The sequence below is a fragment of the Amyelois transitella genome, chromosome 17, assembly GCF_032362555.1.
Source record: "Amyelois transitella isolate CPQ chromosome 17, ilAmyTran1.1, whole genome shotgun sequence".
NCBI lineage: Eukaryota > Metazoa > Arthropoda > Insecta > Lepidoptera > Pyralidae > Amyelois > Amyelois transitella.
In genome coordinates, this window is record NC_083520.1 from 7,553,617 (window position 1) to 7,575,713 (window position 22,097).

The following is a 22,097-nucleotide window of genomic DNA, read 5'->3' on the forward strand; positions in this document are numbered from 1 at the left end:
TCGTTTATTTTAATAAACTTTTTAGCTCTTAGCTCGTAAACAGAGGTTATTTATGTATAAAACTTAAAATATTCAAAACAACAAAATACAATATAATAACAACTATTCTATTTATTATCATTTGGTTATCAGACTACTTTATTTGTCTTTTGTAAAGTGAGACTAAGCATAGCTCATAATCAGTTCATATAATACAACAAATACTATCTATTAATATGACACTGGTGCTTACAAGAGATGGCACTTTGAACTCACAATCGTAACTCTCCATGAACTCCAATTAAAGCAAACCAAAGCAAAACAATTTAGATTTATTTTTACAATGGCACTATAAAATATTTGGTAAACATGATTATATCCTTGATATTTACAACTTACATTATACTCTCTCTTACACTTAAAAGATCATAGTTTTACTTTTATCTCAGAACATAAATTGTTAAGTACGAAAAAGCAGTCACGGTGATAGATGAAATAACTCCCCTACTACTATTGGGGTATGTATGCACAGGAAGAGCATATGCAAGTGCACTAAGACCTAAATCTATTGACATCACTACACTCTCTTTATTGATCATATCTGCCAATTTCTCAGCTTCAAGCACACACATATGTAACTGTAAATCAGTCGGTTCTTTCAATATAGTCTCTACACTTATAAATATTTCAGTTTCTATTGTCAAATATCCTCTCAGCGCACATTCGGCTATCGTTATATGTCTTTCTAGAGCTTTTAATATATTGTGAAGATTAATAGCTGTAGCAGAAATATTTGTGCCGTACAAGGCTCTGTCTATTTGCTTCTTAGAGTAAAGGATTCTAATTGCTCCTCCACATGTCGGACAGCATGCACCTGGAGCAGTAAAACCCTTGCAGCCTTCTTTTTTAAGAGGTGGACAAAGAATTCTGTCGATGGTACATTTTGGCTCCATGGCATCAGAAATAAGTCCAACAGCTAAACATGGGCCCTTGTAGTCCATCGAAACGAACTCTGCCCAAGCGGCGCATTCAGATATGTATGTCACACCGTTGACTCCGCAAACTACACCAGCCTGAATAAAAAGGAATTAATCAGTTTTATAAAAAGATAACTGTGCGAGCGGGAAGGAGCTACTAGGGTAGACGCTACAGGTGTAGACGCGGACTAAAGACATAATACTTTCTGAAAAAAACAAATTTATCTCAGACTTATCCATGGACTCATCTCAGACTTCAGATCCAAGTCCATAGGTTATCTGATTATGTTTAGGCTTCAAATAACGTTCACAATAAGTAGGGACTTTTATAGGCACATACCTTGGAACACCTTCGTAAGCAAGGTCCCCAGTAGGCCAACTTGGCGCCGCTCATTACGAGATGACAAGGGTTTTCGTGGGTGTTACCGTCGGAGTCGCACACCGGCCGCGATGGCTGGCGGGAACAGTCTGTTGTATTTACTGCGAGAAGAAGACAAAAATAAAATCAAGAGATTTTAAGACACAATTATCATCGACAATAAATTACATGTGCAGTATGGTTCCAGGCACCAATGAAAAAAATTATAGGACCTCTCCATCTCTTTCCCATGGATGTCGTAAAAGGCGACTAAGGGATAGCCTTATAAGCTTGGGATTATTCTTTTAGGCGATAGGCTAGCAACCTATCACTATTTGTTAGTTATAGTTTATTAGAAGTAGTTAGTTATAGTTTATTAGAAGTAGTTATTTGTGTTTAAACAAAATTACTCTTCCTATTAATTTCATTTCTTCGATGTTTCTTTTCTTTGCCATGTCAAATTTTACTTAGTTAGGTATGTATCGTTAGGTGTGAGAGAGCCTGGTGACTTGTAATACAGGAGGTTTAATCCTACCTAGCTCAGGCACCAGTTCTCTCCACTATAAGTTTTACAACAGAAGTCTGTACTTACCTATATTCACCTATGTGGAGAGAAAATAAACAAATTTTTAATTTTAATTTTAATAATTTGTATCTCAATTCTATCATTAGGCCAAACAGCTGAACGTGGCCTGTCAGCCTTTCAAGGTTGCTGGTTCTGTCTACCTCGCAAGGGATTTAGACGTGATTATATGGATGGATGGATGAATTCCACATACCTACGAAGTATTCAGATTCCTATAGAAGGTAGACTTAGATCAAAACGTTGAATGATCTTCACTCTGGTAACTTCACAAGCTCTGGTTTGCATTGCAGCTTCTGGTCTTTTCTCAATTAGGTTTATACTCTCGTGTTATCGTAACCGTAACCATTGCTTATAACGACGTAAACGTCATGTAAAGAGAAACAATGGTAAAAAGAGAAGAATAGAAGATCATTCACTAAATTTCCAACAACTAAATCTAATCTAAATGTAAAATTTTGGAAAAATAACAGTGTTAAAACAATGTCAGTACCACAAACGTGTTGAGGACAAGAGGTCTGCAATCTTGAAAGACAAACGTTGTGTCTTGGCAGACATGCGTGCCGTCGCGGACAACTCACACCAGAGCATTCCGCTCGCGAACTAAAATCTATCTCGGCGTCTGTTGCTCCCGCGCACCTGAAGATAGGAAAATTTTGTTTCAATAGGAGTAGTACGAGTAACTAGTAGAGTGGCTGTACAAAGAAAAAGGCATTGCGCCAGTCATAGCTATAGCACTTGTTTAATTGGTATTGTTTCTAGATTCACGTGTTTTCATTAACTAAGATGGAATTCTCAATCTGTTTACCAGGCCATGAAAATCAAACGCTAATCACTCTGCATAATTCTCTTACCTTGCCACTACTTTAATAAGTTGGGAAGTAAATAGTCATTGATAGCTGAACATCAAACATCGTGATATAGGCGGACTCTGGGTGGATGCAGCTGGTACAAATCGGCAAGAGTACAGCCATAATGCATATAAAGAGCCATATTTAATGAAGTAGAAGTGCATTTGGGGTAGTAAGGGAGAATGCAACAATGGCCAAGAGATAAGTGATAATGATAAAGAGTACAATTACTTTATTAGCGAGACAGACCGGTACGAAACGGTTATTTGGTAACTATATAAAAAACAGACTTACTTAGCGAGACAGACATTAGGGTAAAGCGTGTGCCGGGCCCTCACAGGCATGTGGTGCGGCGGGCAGGCGCAGGGCAGGCGCGGGGCCGCCGGCCTCTCGCGCACGCCGCACGCGCGCTGCCCGCACACGCGCTCTCCCATCACGCATGCGCAGGGATTGCACTCTAGGTAATACTTCGAACCTAGAAACAGGTGGAGTCGAGTTAGAAAAAGCAAAACCGAAAGCAGCACATATCCTATGATTCGACTCGTACGAGTAAAACTGGAAAGTTGGTAGAGCAATGAGTTTATAGATGAGAAGTGACTGCGAGAGTCGAACAATAAGCAATCAATCAGGTTACATACTAATGGGTGAAATTATAAAGACAACAACAAAAGCGCAACAGGTATATTTACTTATTTATCGCACCACCAACTTAAAGTTTTTCTGTTTGGTCAGCTGGTTGACTGGTAGAGATTTCCAAACGGCATTAAGTCCGCCTTTTGTAAATTTTTTTTGTGCAATAAGTTTTAAATAAATAAATACCTATAAGCGGATATATATATATATATATAGATCTTATTGAAATGATGATAGGAATCCAGGATAAAACCTTGAGAATCTACGTCACCTCCTCCCATTCTCATCGACTTGTCTATATACTTTATCTCCTAACCTCGTCTGATTAAGAAAAGACACCAACCTTGCTTCACCACCTTATCATGGAGTCTACAGTCGTCCATATTTACGCACGGCAATGGCTGACAATCTCCAAGCCCCTTATTTGTGCAACGACAGATCTTATAGCAATCCTTCTGCGCGGACTGCTGTCCAGGCCTGGGAACTCTGATGTAAGACCCAATAGGCACCACGTAGTCAGTTCGGTCACCTAGTTTAAAAAAAACCTTTTAAAAATATCTCCAAAATAGAAACATCCAAGGTGCAACCAATAAATGGACCAGGCGTTAATTATCCTAATCCAACCAGCAATACGCAAGCTCGAACGGCAACCCGACACCCTTTGAAAGGGATATCAATGACACGTTAGAAGTTTCCACAGGGAAATTTGATTTGGTGATTATGTGCACTTACCACCTCAAACTTACAATATGAAAAATAATTTATTCGGCCAATCGACCTTGAATTAACTGTTCCACATGAATTTTCTCAGCGGTTAATAATCATAAATGTAACGTTAACAAACGTTGTAGATACTAGTACTGTTGAAAGTAGTAAGCAGCAGATACAGATACAGTTCTAGGAGTTCAAAGTGTATGAGGACACATTGTTCAATTCTATTCGTCACTCGTGCATTACCTAAACGGCATCCATCTACGCAGCTGAATCGTGAGCAGTGTTCTTCAGGCCCGCAGTTTCTATCGATGACGCACATCTTTCCGGCAGGACAAGATTGTTTGCTGCATGGTGACGTCACAACCTCCCGAGCGGTTAAAAGAGGTGGCTCGGTACCTTGAAAAACAAATATGGTTTGCGGTGAATCTCATTGGACGCAATCGTGATTATTTTTTATACACACGACCACGGCGCCTGGCAGGACTGCCGCGGTGGACCACTCCACGCTGCCAAACACTAGCCTTAGGCAGACCAGGCTGCTGAGACCCACTGTCTGTGAGAGGGGGTACTCACTGGGTGTAGTGTAGTCAGTGAGCGGCACACACGGCGCCTGGTCGCCGCGCGGCGCCAGGCGCGAGCAGAGGGCGCGCGCGGAGGGCGCGGCTGTGGCGGACCACTCCACGCTGCCGGACACCAGCCGCACGCAGTCTTCTAAGCATACGAGGCTACTTAAACCCTGCAAGGACGGAGACGAGATACATTAATGTTATAGCTGTAGAGTTGGACCACACACTGGAAGGGTTGGACTTCACACTAAGTGTAGAATTTTTTTGGTGGAACTGCAATAATAGTAATTCTGAGTAAGCACCGTTGCACGATATGATATGCCCGTCTAACCATGACACTGCGCACACCCTAAAAGTATAGATAAGAAGACGTGCGGAACCGCAACTATGACGAAGCAAACAGACTGCCGTCTGTCGCCCAGTCACGAAAAGCTGGACGATTATATGGGGCTTGAAATCTCAAACCCACCATAATTCCGACATTTAATCGCGTTTGGGCCCAGTTTATATTCTCTGTTTGTGCCAGGAGTGAGTACCGAACTTGCTCTACAGTACAGACCCGGCGAGGCCATAGTTCGGCTCTCTACGGAGCAGCTAGAATGGATGATATACTGCCTTCATTAACGAAAATGACAAAGTTCCTTCTTATAATAATAAGACAATTATAAAAATACATAAAGCAAGCCTTTAAAAATCCTTACCCGGGGCGTGCATGGTTTTACATTGAGCGCGCAGGTGACCGTCTTCCACAGGTCTGTAGATTCCTCTGTCGCATTCTTCTTTAACACCAATTTATATCCAGACACCGTTACAAATCTAAAGACAAAAAATTTGGAATTTGAATGCAGACTTGAATACATATTAAATTTTAACATACCTATCAAAACACAAATTACTAATTCAAATATACAAACCTAATACTTTGTCTAACAAATTCATTAAAACACAGCCGAAATTATTCAAGATCTATCTGTAATATCACATCCGGACTAAGTACGAGTAGCTCTATTAATTACAAAGCAAAAGTTACTTAGGCATGAACTAAGGAAAAAAAATATTGAAAAGGAAGTCATAAGTAACGTTTATATCAGTACAGTCTCTATTTTTCGTTAAATCCGTTGAAACGAATGTCTGGTACATTCGTAAAACAATAGAATTGTTTTAGTGCACTTCCAGTCCTTTCATTTCATTGAAAATTTCCGATGCGTTTTAAACGGTATATTGCATTACATTTAAAAAAAAAATTAAGTAAAATCAACTTACCCACTAGATCTTTGGCTCGCGACTTCCAAATGAGAGTTGAAATCAGCTGAAGCGGAACAGAACCTAAAGAGAGTGCTGTGATGGTTGTTCAGGTGACTGCAGTAGGTCATACCACTACATCCCAAAGAGCACGGAAATTCAACTGAAAGATCAAAGTAATATCTAAGCTAAACTTGAATCAGGAGGACTGATAATAAAAGCACATGGAATATATGTAAGTTTTTGATTATTTTTATCAGATATTTAGCTCTCGATTTCACATTGTCCTCTAATCGTTGTCCTTTAACAATAATATTTCTATTTTTTTGCATGTTTTTTTTTTCCTCTAGTCTCTCTCTCTTTCCACCTGTCGCAAGCAGAATTTCGTTATCCGTTTTAAAATAACTATCATTCCATCTTTTCGTTTGAGGTATTCTCTTAGGTCTACACCCCTCTTCTCAAGTCAGTCATCACTTTACATATTTCCAGGTGGTGACTGATATGAGATTATTTTTCTAAATTGTCTCACTTTTTTTCGAGAGAACCTTTCATTATTATTCAATCTATTTTACGTAAGCAGATAATTGTACGTACTCTCTTCTATGCACTCCGCAAGGGCCACCTCCTGCGGCTCGGCGAGGCACTCTGCATCAAATTTCTTCCACTTTTGCAAACCTACGTCTACGTTGAAAGCGTCTAAGCACAAACTTCGGCAATTTATTGTGGCGGCCTGCAAGAGAAAAATAAATGTTTACATAGTTTTGAGGAAGTCATAAATTTTTTCAGGTAGGTAAATAACTATCTATGGCTGTGCACAACACTGCAACCAGTAGAAAATATGTCTTAGTCCATTATTAAAAACAATACAATTTCTAAATCATCTGATTAAATATAAAGTACTTAGGTAAAAGCATTCAAAAAAGCTTTTGGTTAACTCACCTACTTATATGAAATCCTAAAGGTCTACACCACACAGTTATTGATCATTGCAAAGCAAAAGTATCACGTTTATTGTAACAGCATAGCGTACCTACATCTCAAAAGCACGCTCAAACAATCTCATGAATTGATTGAATGAGATTGTTTGAGCGTGCTTTAGAGATATAGGTAAAGGTAGATGTAGTAACAATCAATTCATGCCTAAAATTTGGAGCCAATACCACATACCTTCTTACAACAATGCAGTTTATCAGCGGCATGTGGTAACTGGTCTATGGTGTCGGGCGGGTCGTCCTTCATGAGGAAGCACCTCCAAAAGGCGTCGTTGTTCTTGTGGTTGTGGAGCGAGGGCTGGCCGCACTTCTGATGAAGTACTTCGATTATTTCTGTGGCGTCGCTGGTCCGCCGCAGAACTGTCGTGCACGCTGACTTGCATTCCGAGTTGGAGGTCTCGGTACAGCATGGTAAATCTAAGAAGAATTTCTATACTTTTAAAGTTCAACTGGGTAGAATTATTTTATGGTTTGCGGAAATAAACAGCACAATATCTTCAAACGAACAATATAGGTCTAGTCTTTGTAAAATATTTTTTTTCAAGTCGTAAAGCACAAAAATCGGAGTCGGATTTTTAAGGTACCTTTCCTTCAAGCTTTAGAAGTTGGACTATACTTTATAGCAGAAGAGGAAAAAATAATAAAATAATTGGTTAATTAAATTTATATCTTAGGGATAGGCTTACAAACTTGGGATTCTTTTTAAGGCGATGGACTAGCAACCTGTCACTATTTGAATCTCAATTCTATCATTAAGCCAAATAGCTGAATGTGGCCATTCAGTCTTTTCAAGACTGTTGGCTCTGTCTACCCCGCAAGGGATATAGACGTGACCATATGCATGTATGTATGTATATCTTACATTTGGAACTGTCTATCTGTTCAGTTGGCGCGGTCATGTTGTCGAGACACCTGATCAGCGCCGGGCTCCTCTCGCAGGCCTCCAGTGCGCGCTCCTTAGCGCCAATGTCAACTCGCGCTTGACCAACACGCCACAACACCTTCTGACAGGCATCGAAACAGCTCAGGGAATCGGCTTGTGCTGTAAAAAACCATTCCGTGAGCCGTGAGGTTACCAAAAACCACTTATATCTCCTTCAACCACTTCTTAGCTTCTAAATGTAAACCGTAAATGAGTTAATTACAGATATTAACGATAACCAATTTAATAACTATAAAAAGAACACTATCTTCTGGGGGGCTGGGCTTCTCCCCAAAGATTTCGGTACGAACGCCAAAAAGACGATAATTTCACCAAAAAAATTAAAATATAGAACAGAAGGAAGAAGACGTGTATACTCACAACAACACCATTGCGCCTTTTCCTGGCTCTGCACGCAGTCAAACAAGGCAATTTCATCAGATTGCCGGCAGGCTTCTCTTAGAGGCGTCACATCTTTGGCCGCCGCACACGCATGTCTGCAAGCCGTAGATGTCCCGATTTGACAACATCCTCGACCCCACCAACCTAATCCAGTCACAATTTCTGGAATCAAATTGATGACTTTTGTAATTAATCTGCGTCATGAGGTTAAATTCATCATAAGGTAGATTATTTTTTACAAGTTAAATCCTTAATTGAATTTGTAAGCTGAATTCTTGGGACTGACCTTGAATCGTATGGTTCATACATATCCAAAACTCGATCTGTGGAAGAAACAGGTGTGTAAGTACCAATATTTTTGTGTGTTTATCATGATAAAGTGTAGCTACCTCCATAGCAAAACACAATCTAAACTAAACTAGTTAGGCTTTAGTGATTAATATATCCAAATGAAAACGCAAAAATGCAGACATGTGTGTACATAAATATGCAAGGGATAAGGCGAAGTGAAAGATACGAGTATAACCCTTATGAATTACTCTGATTTGTATGAATGAAATCCATGGCATTATATTTAGTGATAAGACAAAAATTTTGAAGAAGTTGAATCTAGATAAGTACTTTCAATTTGTACGAATATAATCCTGTTTTAATAAACTTAGTGGTAAGTTTCAACTACGCTATGCCGCCAAAAAAAAATTCTACCCAGTAATGGAATCGTACTTTATTCTCATATAGGTATGTTTTTATTACTTGTTTATTATTCAGTGTAACCTGACACGTCGGATAAGTCCTTTTGATGCGGCAATTCCATCCCAATTACAATACAATGCCGATAGGCGGTTTATTGATGGTGAATGAGCGTTTATTCCCAAGTATTGAATAGCTTAAACAAACTTAGGATGAATAGATGATATCCACTTACTGTACCGCCTGCCTGCCTACTCACGGTGAGCCAAAGTACAGGAAAACAACAAATTATGATTCATTTTAATTTACTTGCTTTGAATTATGCCACATCTACAGGTTTCATTAACACTCTCCCTGCCATGGGATCCGCCGGCGACCCCCACTAATTCTTGTTCCGCAAGCCAAAGCACTTTTGTAACTTTTTAGTTAGGAGGCCATGGGGTCCGCCGGTAGCCCCCAATTATTTTCTTTCCGCACGCCACGCACAATTTGTATAGTTATTCATTAGCACGCCACCCTTTTATTATGACAGTTAGCCGCCGGCCGCCCCCACGGCCTGTCGTGTGCGTTTTTCCCGCGTTTTTACATCGATCGCGAAACTCGATCTTCTTTTGATAATGTCCGACGACTCAGATTTCGATCCCGACTTTATACCCGAGTCGGACGATAGTGAATTAACTTCGGACGACGATGAATCGACGAGTAACAGTAATGCTAACTCCGATGGTGATACTATGACGCCGCCGAACCGCGGCGCTGGCGCCGGCTCATCTCAACGTCCAGTTCAACGTGCGCAGACGTCGAGTAACGCAAGTTGCTGGTACCCGCCAACTGGAACCCGTCAGCAAGTATTTCCTTTTACTGGCACTCCTGGTGTGAAAAACATCCCCCAATTGTGTGAGACTGAATTGGATTATTTTCTTTTGTTTGTTGACGAAGAGATTATCAACTTGATGGTGACAATGACTAATTGTTATGCAGTAAAGACCAAAATAACTACAACTTTGCGACGTTCGAGTAGACTGAATGACTGGAAAGATTGTGATCAACAAGAAATGAAAAAATTTATTGGCTTATTGATGTGGATGGGCCTGAAAAAGCTGCCTAAAATTGCAGATTACTGGAGTCGTAACCCGCTATATGAAAATAAAGTGGCTGGATCTACTATGAGCCGAAATCGTTTCGAATTGTTACTGCGTTGTTGGCATTTCGAAGATACCTTTTTTGCCGAGACATCACGCACAGATAAGTTGATCAAAATAAGGCGTTTAGTTCAGTTGATCACAACCAAATACCAAAATTTTAAGACTCCTGATGAATACCTGACAGTCGATGAGACCATGGTTGCGTTCCGTGGGCGTATAAAGTTCATGCAATATATACCAGGTAAAAGGCACAAATACGGTATCAAGCTTTTTAAAATATGTGGAGACGACGGTTATACGTTTGATTTAATTGTATACGAAGGCAAAAAGGGTCCTGAGCGCCAACAGAATTTATCCAAAAACGTGGTGATGGAATTGAGCACTAAGTTCTTAGATGCTGGCCGAAGCATCATTACTGATAACTATTATACGAGCGTAGATTTGGCCGAGTCTCTATTACAACATTCCACGCATTTGATAGGCACCGTCAGAAAAAACCGGAAAGGGTTACCCAAGAATGTAGTAGGCGAGAAATTGAAGAAGGGAGAATTGGTTGCGATGGAAAACGAAAAGGGGATTTTGGTATTTAAGTGGAAGGATAAGAGAGAAGTCTTGGCCTTGTCTACTAAACACAAAGTGGGATTTGTCACTGTTACAAGCAAGCGCAACAAAAATAAATGTTCTCTGAAACCTATAGCAATTGCGGACTACAATAAGCACAAATGCTCAATTGACCTTTCTGATCAGATGGGAAGCTACTGCAACCCATCACGACGTAGCATTCGTTGGTTCCAAAAACTCGCAGTAGAATTGATACTGAACACATCTGTCATAAATGCTTTTCTTGTTTACACGGCACATAAAAGAGTGAAATCCAAACGCTACACTATAACAAAATTCAGAGAACAACTAAGCATACAGTTATTGGGTTTATATCAGGAAAGCACCAACGTTGCAGAGAATCGCGAAGCAGTAGAGCATAAGTTTGGGAAAAATCCTATAGCTGACCATCGTAATCGGATCATACGGCGTAAATGTATTCATTGTTACCAACTACTGCGCTTGCAAGGTAAAACAAGTGTTGAAGCCAAAAAGCTAACCAAAAAGACAAACACTGTCTGCCTTTTATGCCCCACTAAACCCAGTGTTTGCGCAGAGTGTTTCGCGACAATACACACGAAAAAGTAATTTTTTGAACATTATTATGTGTTTTTCAAACTTTTTATAATAACTAACACAAATAAATACATAAATACTCTACTTATGCTGTTTTTATTTATAATTTTCTCAGTCTCATAAAAAACATATTATTGATCCTACTGACTTGCTTTTTTTTTTTATTTGTAGTTAAGTTCACGCTGACGCCATAACACATATTGAATTTTCCGTATTAGCCAGCCAGCAGGTACAAAATCTGTTTGAATTTGGGAGGTCAAGGCGGATCCCACGGCGTACTGAAACAATTTTTGTTGGTCCCGCCGGCAGACCCCATGGCTTCCTGGAACCATTTTATCTTGTAATTCTCGGCCTATTTATTGCAAAAACTTGGGGTACGCCGGCGACCCCGTGGCCTCCTGAACTAAAATATCATTATACTTTGCCGGCAGGGAGAGTGTTAAATAAGATGTAAATGTTAGTGTGAGGTAGTTTACCTACCTATACCTACCTATCAGATAAATGTTGTTACATAATATATGAAGTTAAACGTGGCCGACTTTATCTTAAGAGCCTAGGAGTCTTTCATCGAAAACAAATCAAATAAGTTGGTACAAGGTGCAAGGTAGAGGCTTATAAACTTGGGATTCTTCTTTGGCTAGCAACCTGTCACTTTTTGAATCTCAATTCAAACATGAAGCCACAGTTGGCTCTGTGTACCCGGCAAAGGATATATGTATATATGTATGTAATAAGTACCAGTAGAGTTCAAACTTACCGACTGTGGGGGACAGAACTTGTAAATGTTTTGTATGCGGTCCTCTCGCATGCTGGAGTCAGACGATATCTCTTCCAGGGACATCTGAAACAACAACAAGTCACGATATATACATACATCTTCATAGTAGTATCGTAAAAGTCAATCAAGGGAAAGGCTTACAAACTTCGGATTCTTCTTTAAGGCGCTAGCAACCTGTCACTACTAGGCTTAATTCCATCATTAAGGCATATAGCTGAACGTGGCCTTTTAGTCTTTTCGAGACTGTTGGTTCTGTCTACCCAGTAAGGGATAAAGATATAATGATATGTATGTACGTATGTTATAATAGACAGAATCAAATCAAGAGTCTCCAAAACAGACGTGAATGCGGAATAGATGGTTTCATTAACAAGGCAAATAAGAATATTTGATTGATATTATCTGGGATATAAAATCTTTCTTCCTCATCATGGCGTAACGAATTTCTAATTTCATTGGCTTTGATTCAAAGCTAAGAGAAAATTCACACACTTAAAATAATAATTTTATAAGACAATATGTTTTATAATTCTATGGTTGGGTTCGATGATGCCAAACGCCTAGGCTGTTGTTTTTCGGTATTTATATACATAAATAACATGAGTTTGGGAAGTCTCAACTTAAAAAAGGCGATCCCACCAATATAACCACTGGTTAATATAACCGCAAGCTGATGTTAGTTATAACACTTACACAACAACCATAAACTACAGACATAGCAGAAATTAAGCTTACTACAACTTGCAGTCCTATTCATTACATTAGTATTGACTTGTTATAACAAGATACAAGTCTAAGGTATAAAAGGCTTTTACTTAAGTTGCAGAAAAAACTACAAGGGTTGGTACTCTATAAAAGGTATCTAAGTGTAAGTCAATAATTTTGGAGATTTTGATACTTTGATTTTTAATTCAATTTGATTCTTCTATATTTATTGCAATTGATATCCATTTCTTCCTTAAATTACTCTCATTCTCTGCGGTATCAATAACCCTAGTTATCTACACCTACTCTTCAGTCTCAATTTTCGACACGTACTTAATTATTCCTAGCAGATAACTTACTCTTTATCACGTCTTTATCACTTTTGTGATAGAAAGAGCTCGTAGCAATTAATCATAAGACTGGAACATCACGTTAGCTAGATGCCTTAATCATGGAATTCAGATTCAGAGGTTAATCTCTGTACTCTCTGGTTTTATTCTACAAATATGGTGATCGAAATAAACACATGTTCCCAACGTTATAGGGGCATTAGAGTCGGCTAATGAAATTAATTGCGCCGACATCGGCCATCGCCGTCGCGTCGCTTTTAAAATATCTAATTACACTAACACCGAGTTGATTTTTACGTGTTGCATTTGCGTATAATTAATTCATGAAAAGGATATTTGTTGCATTCTCGGAACTTATAAGGTTGAGCTTGAATTTTATGACAATTAATTAGAGTGCAGGTTAATTACATAACGTTTGAGTAATGATAGGAAGTAACAATTAAAATGAAAACATCTTTTCAAAAACCAAGGTATTGTTCATGTCCAAGGGAACAGGAATCCCCTAGAAATTTTTGTTTACATTTGGTTTTTCTAAGTTTTATTTGGTTCTAGACTTGTGTAGAATATTATTTAATATATTAAAGCAACCAATTAAATATTTACACAGTTGCGTTTCCCATGTAGTCATAACATTATCTTACTTTACTGGATATAACCTTGCCATACATATTAAATCGTAGATGTAGCATAATAAATAATTAACATGTGATCTAATTAACCACACTATTTTACGACTGTTTTCTCCAGCAGACCAATTTATCATAATTCTCAGAATGATTACGAAAGCAGTGTGAGTGTGTTGTAATCAGTCATTATAAATTTCTGATATCGCCGGGTGGCGGGGTTATCGCATCTCGCCCTACATAGAAAGATGGTGTCGAGAAATCATAGACATTTTAGTGAATTTTGTTAGATGTTCGTAGTTACGTACTTGTGTTATCTTTTTATAGGCTCTCTTAGTTGTATTTGAAATATCAGTTTTTATTAATACTTCTCTTTGTGAACAAATTAATATTTTACTATGTTGATCTTAGTTCGAAAGTTCAGGAATTAAAAATAGATAATGGTTATTTTCATCACCTCCTATTAATTTACATAAACTAAGACTAGATCTTTTTTATTAATAGATCTTTGTTTTTAAAATAAAAAGAATACCTTTATTAAAACGATATACTTTAGGATAACTACGCCTACAGGAAAATTATGGAATTACCATAGAAGTAGTCGTTTTATTTTTAGTACTTGACTAGTAAAAGATTCATACGTAGAAATTCTGCCAATGAAAGGGTCTTTGGAATATGATTGAGTTACGTAGTTATAAAAGCTTAGCGTATAACAATAGTCATGACCAAGGCCCATAGAGGTGTTCGTTCAGATCACAAATTACAGATATACTACCTGTCAAGTTCATGTCACATTGATGTGTAAAATATGAGACGGAGTGCGGCGATAGTAAAGATGCACATTGCACTTATTTTAGGTGAGCATGTGTTTCTATTACTTGTTGACATTTCATTAAACTACTTAGGTATATTTAGTACTAAGTTAAACGTTAATTTATGATTAAACGTTATGAATTAGTTCTATAGTGATTATCATTAAAAAATAAAACGGTTTACGAGATACACCCTGGTGTCAGACGGAAAGACAGACAGACAGAGGAGGTACAGAACCCTTAAAATAATGCACATAGTTGACAGTTTTCAAAACTAGTTTTTTTTTTATCGACGTACCGATGCGGCTTTATTTTTTTTTAAGTTCACATATCGTCGATTAACCCCCTTACACTTGCCTCTAGAACAATGATCATTGTATACAAATCAGGACCTCGAATAAGTCCGCAACACCTTCCCAACTTATTGTTCTACAATTGAAAACGAATTTCATCGTGTCACTTATAAATAAATAACATGTTGAGATACAAATTGCAAAGGACTCTACATTATGCGCTTTCAATCATTTTAATTTTATTACGCCCTTTGTGTTACCTCCAAATTCTTTTTAAATGTTAATTATAAACTTATTCGTATGTTACTTTCGAAATGATTCATTTTCTTCCATCTGACGTAAATTCTGATTATATGTTACGAGAATGTTTTCAAAATATTCCCGTGTTTTATCTACTCAAAATATTCCTAGTACACCTGACGGATTTACTAATAAATAATTTTATTAATTGTTGTTACTCCGACTATACTTTTAATACGACAATCTTTCCGTTAAAGTTGATTATTTTCGTAGAAAAATAAGAGCGTTGACCACTCAGTCTCGGGATCGTCTTGGCACAGCGGGATGAATTTATCTTCCTGTAAAGAGTTAATTTCGTCACGAGTGACACACTCCGCTGTGCGGTGTACCATTATCGTAACTGTATATTTACAGTGGCACTTATTTTAAAAGTAGATACTTAAAAATCAGGTGTAGCATCAATAAATATTAACAATTATGAGTCTCATTGTGTTCCTAAATGTGTGCTTAAATATGCATTGTTCAGCTTTAACGGACTCTTTTCAATATAAAGATGGAAAAGTGTAAAGGAGGAGTGTCAAATGATAATTTGGACCACAAATAACGTCTACCACTGATATTGGGAAACCACACTGGCTGCCCTTATCTATTACTCTAAATTAACTAGACTAGAATGACCAAAATAAAATATACAAGAACATACAATGCTCAACTTGTTGCTCGTTAAAACACAAACAAATTATTTTTAAAAATATTCAACAAAGAATACAATAAAGAAATTTTATCACATAATTCGTTTCTGAGAAGAAGCTTATTATTCAGTTATGTAGGGGGAGTGATAGGCCCGAAATAAGCGGATATTTTTATTCCTTCGCTGCATTCGAACATGATGCTTATTATTCAATGCGCGACAGCCATTTGTCAATGACGGCTGAAACGCGTCCTATCAAAACTTAATCGAAACGTAGGCTCGGCACTGCATTCCTGAGGGTTCCCTTAGTATGACTCTGTTCATAACACTTAATGTATTACGATTAAGAGCTTAGTAAGTACAGTGCAGGTAGGTATTACAAGTAGGTATTATACCTGCATGTTGATATAAATTTTGCGACATACGCTAGTCACAAAAGTTCTACCAAAAATATGTGCACACTACGCCCCGTTTTCTTATACCATTCTCTTGTGTTTTCAAATAACAATTTTTTTTTGCATTTCTTTCAATATTTTCAGTATTTTTAAACGAAGTTAATTTCATTTTTCAAACCTATTGACATTAATTACCTACTCATGTCAAAATTAAACCATGATTCTGCAGCTTTCCCATAGAAATCGGAATAATACTTATTATTCCTAATCCTATATAACTCTAATTTCAATAAGCGTACTGAAATACCTAATTAAGCAGTCCCGAAAACTGTTTTATATAATCTGTGATGAGAGTTCCGAGCCCTCCATTAGCGGCCAGAGACGGCCCTGTCGGTGGTCCTATGGTATTAGTATGGAACCGATCGGATGCGGTTGACATCATGCAGCGGGTATGACGCCATGACAGCTACACGTCCTGTGTAATACGTGAACGGCATCCAAGCTATGATGAGGTATGGCATTCGACAAATATATTATGACCGCGATTCCTGATAATACCCGCTTACAAGGAATAGGAGACAGGTCTTAGATACTTTGGTTAAAAATATTAATAGATTGATTTACTTATTAGGTATTAATTTTTATGTATTTAAGAAACGTAATTCACCCTAGTTAAAATATTTGTCTAGGCTAGCTCAAACTGATCAATCAGCTTTAAAATAATTACCGAACGCTTATTCTTCTGTAGAGATTTCATGTATGTAAAAATAATCTCTCAAGGACTATGAAAACCTTGAAATTTAAAGCCAAACATCTAAAAAATCAATGCCACAAATCGTATCGTGCTTTATTCTTTACATTATGATGAGATGACTAAGTACTTAGTAAAGAACATACGATAACAATCTCAAGCCATTACGTTTGATATGTGAAGATATAGCAGATTGCAGATTAAGCAGTGAGAAATGGAGCCATTCGCTACGAACCACAAGCACAATGAATCTATTAGAATTCGGAGCGCACCCGACAGAGTAGGTACTGTATTTTGCATACACTTATAGAGAAACGTAATAGTTTGTCCGCAATAAAATTTAACCGCTCTTTGGTGCATTTCGTCTGCGATTACATGCTGGTTTATGCTTGTTTTACATACATTAAATATTATTCCAATTGTTGTTTACACCAATTTCAGTGTTTTCTAAAACGAATTCGAAAAGAAAACCGATCTAGATAGAATGCAATGATACCGCGATAGGTTAATAATTCCACTGATTTACAAATACCTATATTGCACAGCAAAGACATTCATCGTTATAAATCCAACTAAATGGCCGTTTAGTCTTGTAATTATTGACAATGTCTACTCGAAAAGGATATTGTAGTGCGTGATATGTATCTTCTAAATAGCATCATATATGCATGTCGGTAATATCCCAAGTTAGTCTTACTAAAACAACACAGATGTCCACTAATGAAGTCCATTGCTCTAATTAAAACACAAAGGCCGGTTGACAGAGCAACCACAGATTCGCAATAAAATGCCGACGAGCACGCCTCTCTAAATAGTTTAGCGGCTACCGCACGTAATTATTGCGCTAAAGCCGACCGTAGCCATTCTTGTGGACATGATAGGGTTAAACTTAACAATTTTTTATGAATTTGAAATACTTTTCAAATTCATGTGTACCTACCTACCTACACAATAATGTGTATGTGTGTGTGTGTGTGTGTGTGGTATTACATAAACTTCTTAGAATTAAGAAGAAGTTAAATAGTAGGTGTAGCCTAGAGATCCGACCCCACGTATGTGGGATACTGGAAGTAGGAAGAAGTGGTGAGACTGCATTTTATAAAATCAAAAACTATATTATGTAGGTTTTTTTACAAAGTACGAACTAGAAACTAGAACCTGAGATGATGATAGGTAATTACTCTAATTTTTGACAGCCAGAAATACGACGTACCATTACGTCGATTACGTCGAAAATGAAATATGTTCAGTTAATCGACCAACTTTTTACAAATTAATCAAATTGAAATTTTAAGTAGTTTAAATCACTTTGTCGAAAACACTAAATTTTTTGCAATATGGGGATAAAACTATACATAGAGAGTAACTATAGAAATAGCAACTCGCGTTCAAATCGAGCCTAATCAAAGGAGGAATCAAATGACGGCTTACTTTGAAGTAGCTTGTGAATTTGTCGCGCCGTCGCGCTCCTGCGCATGATTTACGCGGCGCGATGCCGTCGTTGGCAGGTGCGCGGTAATGAATTTAGACAGCGAATTATCTGATTTTTAACTGTTACTGACTACTATATACATATTACAAAAAAAGAAGAAATATTACATAAAACACTGATTTTAACGGTATGAGTGGTGTAGCGGGAACAGTATGTCTGGTTATTCTCGAAAGATTATTTTATATAACATGGTGAGTATTTTTACTCGTATGTAGGGACTCTCCCTACTCTACGCAATTGCTTTTTTTACAACTTATTTTATAGATAAGATAACAATGTTTGCAATTGATGTAGATACCTCGTCTCCTAAAAAAATATAATGTATACTCAAGATACTTATATATTCTTTATCTGCTACGATGCTGCTACGAAGTATTTACGACCACTCTACAATGTTCTCCACCCGTCGCGTCGTTGATGTCATACTTTATGCATTATGCAAACGCTTATTTGCTTACTGGATATTTTTTGTTCGATGTAGATGTGAGCCACACTTCAATCGAGCATCGGTGAAGAATCTGTAGGTAACTTACATGACATTGAAAATTAATAACCAAGCAAGGCGCAACGTATTCACAGACGAGATCATTTGTGATCTTATTTTAGTTCATGGCCGTTTACGACGCTGAGACGCATGTCTTTTCACTAAACTCTTGTCACTGGAGCAATAAAGTTTGGCCAGAGCGAAGTCGTCGCGGGCTTGGTGACAGCCGTGATTAACGAGTTGATGGAATTCTCGCCTGCCTCAATGTAGCCAACCCCTCAGTTTTAACTGTAGAGTTTTTTCGTTGTCTACACAGTTTTCTATTTCGCTATTCATATCGACAATTTTTTCTTTATTGTACCTACTATTTATTTTCAAAATAAACGCCAGTTCGACGAAGAATTCTATGGAGTAAAAATGGACCCAAGGTCTCCAAAAACGTTTGAACAGTTTTCAAACGAGAACTTTAAAGCTGTTCGCAACTATTTTTGAGCTGATATACAGTTTTTTCTACATTGGGGTTTTTAATACCTCCTCCCTCCGACCGCAGACCCTGATGCTCAATGGCTTGTAATCTGTAAAAAATAATCATAACAAAGTGATATCTGACGCGCTTTAATAGACATTATATTCAGTAATTCAATGTCTTCGCTTATAGTTTAATATATTTTATTTTCTAAAGATATTTCAGAACAACAAAATTCATTTGTATTTTCTTTATTTAAACCACATATGATTTAAACCACGGAGCATTGTTTACTGCCTTACTCTTTCATTAAACTTTTTAGAAATTTTTTTTATAGTTAGTAGTAAGGTACTCGGAAGGCGATAATTTTAGCGACTAACATGACCTGAAATAAATGAAAATCTCTATATTTTTAATAACAAACAATAGCGTATAGAAATTACCAATTAAAATCAATCAGGACGAGAACTTCGTCGACCGTTTGGGAATCCAATGTACAGTACATTTGATTAGATCTGTGGATAACAAATTGATCGGCCGCACGCTCTTCTTGTTAACGAAAGCTAAACATCTTGTGAATGCAATTTGTCACATGCCACAGCCCGTATGAGGAAAACAAGATTGCAACAATCATTTATAGTTCCGCTATATCCTTCTATACATCCGCTCTATCACTCATACTATCAATGCATACTGTACCTTTAATTTGAAATGGATATACCTTTATATTGTTTGAGTTAATGTAAGTAAAAATATTACAGTTGTTTATTATATTATTAATAGGGAACGCTTATTTTGTAACAAGTAGGCTAATTTTAAGCTCTGTTCATAGTTCCTGAAAGCTGATCCATGTTCGTATCTAATGTACACATAATTTGAGGTAGTTGAATAGGTCGTATAAAAACGATTATACCTACATATGACTTTTCAAATTAATAGTACCTGTTTCGTTACTTTCAACCTCAAAGACGAAAACTCTACATGAGTCATATGAAACGATTCAAAATTAAAAACACAGTTAATTATCACTTCGTCTTAGAACTCAATATTCTCATTTATCTTGTAACGAGATATGCCAAGAGCGAGTGTCGCGGAGTGGGAGGGGCCACATGAAAGGGCTACGTGTGTCTATTTCCACCCGCTTTCAATCCGAGCGCGTTTGTTTTCGCGACTTTAACCTGAAGGGAATGCAAGCGTTACTCCGCTTCTTGAATTACGATATTTTAACAGACAGGTTGAGAAACAACTCCAAGTATATACCGGCTATTTCGAGAACGGAAAGAGGTTTTAGTTTGTGCTCGTCTTTAATTCTTAAATAACGCAAAGGTCTACATCTAGGATTTATTTGTTAATAGCAGTATAAGGTTCATCAGTATTACCGTTTTAATAAACATTTTAATCTCCATCATAATTTTGATCATAATAGCAACAACAATGTCTTCCTGTATAGCGGAAGATAAATTAGTTTTAAGTAATATATTTATCGTCAACCAATGTTGTGTTAGAAGAAGCTTCTTATTGTTAAGGTCATTAAAATGCTTTATGTTTATGTATAATGTAATCTCTAAATGTCGATACTAAAAATGCTGATCATCAAACCACTACAACATGACCATTAATATAGTGACACATGTGATAATATAAACATAAAGTAGGTTGTTTACATCCGTGAGCATGTTACAACGGCAGTTAAATGAAAGAACAGTTTCCCATGAGTGGAACAATAAATATTAACATTGTACAAATTACAATGCACGCTGGACCCCGTCGGGTAAACGCCACTGAAGTCGGCACGTGATCGTAATGACGAATCGCCTCACGCCACGCTTAGCCAACTTCGACTGTACTCGTATCCGTGATTGGATGATGATGTTAAGTTAACAAATAAATTAATGTATTTACAAAAGTTAGTGCGAAATTAATTGTAATAAATCGGCACATTTACAATACAAATTAAAATGTTGATAATCGTTGAGTACTCCGTGACACAAGGGACTGGACTGGAAAGTGGACTGGTTCAGATTTTTTTTTCTAAATTTCCTGTATTGAGCTTAGAATATCTCTAAACTTTGGTAAGAAACGAGGTGGTTAAATGAAACTCGAGTCATAGACAAACTTTCAAATGAGACAAAGAGAAACAAGCTTAAACAGGTAATGTAATTTAAGATTTTTTATAAATAATTAAAAATAAACCGTTCAGCGTACTTAACATACATGCGGGTGTTGTTTTATAAGTTTCTTAAAGTTTTATACAAATAGATTTTTCAAGATGAAAATTGTAGTTGCACACAATTCAGAAGAATCAAGTCCGCTTTCTCAATTTTTTGGGTTATAGGATTTTCATATAAAACGTGTATTTCATGTGACATTTTTATGTACGCTCTATGTTATTGATGAGAAAACACGTCGTTAGATGTGTCAGTGATCTATGTTGATGATTCAAGATTAATTCGGCCTATATTCACTTTGTTTGTTTCTCAAAGATTGTTATAGATAAATTGTCGTGTTATTGTTACATTTTTTTGTGTCCGTATGAAAAAAAATATGTAATCTGTGCATTTCGTTTGAATTTCCTATAATAAAAGAAGATGGTTTATTTCGTTTCAACATATAAGGAAAATAGACAGAAAAATAAAATAACATTCAATTCATATCTCCAAAAAAAAATACAAATACGATACGATATAATTTCGTAACCCAAAGCTAATCATGCACCAAAAACTTTTCGTTGTCATTATAGGTCATATTTCAAAGTACTCAACCAGACGAGGCAGCGTCAACCTGCTC

General features: G+C 37.2%; 1 protein-coding gene across 1 annotated transcript in view; it reads right to left on the bottom strand.

Moving 5' to 3' along the window:
- Positions 1-7: 7 nt before the first annotated feature.
- LOC106134249 (reversion-inducing cysteine-rich protein with Kazal motifs) overlaps positions 8-22,097 on the bottom strand; it is a 30,698-nt gene continuing 8,608 nt past the window's right edge. The window contains exons 4-18 of the mRNA XM_013334242.2: positions 11,988-12,071; positions 8,506-8,542; positions 8,199-8,381; positions 7,758-7,937; positions 7,071-7,312; positions 6,498-6,633; positions 5,925-6,066; positions 5,363-5,477; positions 4,669-4,831; positions 4,339-4,491; positions 3,725-3,910; positions 3,043-3,223; positions 2,391-2,536; positions 1,297-1,436; positions 8-1,052 (exon numbers count right to left, since the gene is read on the bottom strand). Coding sequence (XP_013189696.2) covers positions 420-1,052; positions 1,297-1,436; positions 2,391-2,536; positions 3,043-3,223; positions 3,725-3,910; positions 4,339-4,491; positions 4,669-4,831; positions 5,363-5,477; positions 5,925-6,066; positions 6,498-6,633; positions 7,071-7,312; positions 7,758-7,937; positions 8,199-8,381; positions 8,506-8,542; positions 11,988-12,071 — 2,721 coding nt within the window. The 3' untranslated portion in view covers positions 8-419. The remainder of the gene's footprint in view (positions 1,053-1,296; positions 1,437-2,390; positions 2,537-3,042; positions 3,224-3,724; positions 3,911-4,338; positions 4,492-4,668; positions 4,832-5,362; positions 5,478-5,924; positions 6,067-6,497; positions 6,634-7,070; positions 7,313-7,757; positions 7,938-8,198; positions 8,382-8,505; positions 8,543-11,987; positions 12,072-22,097) is intronic.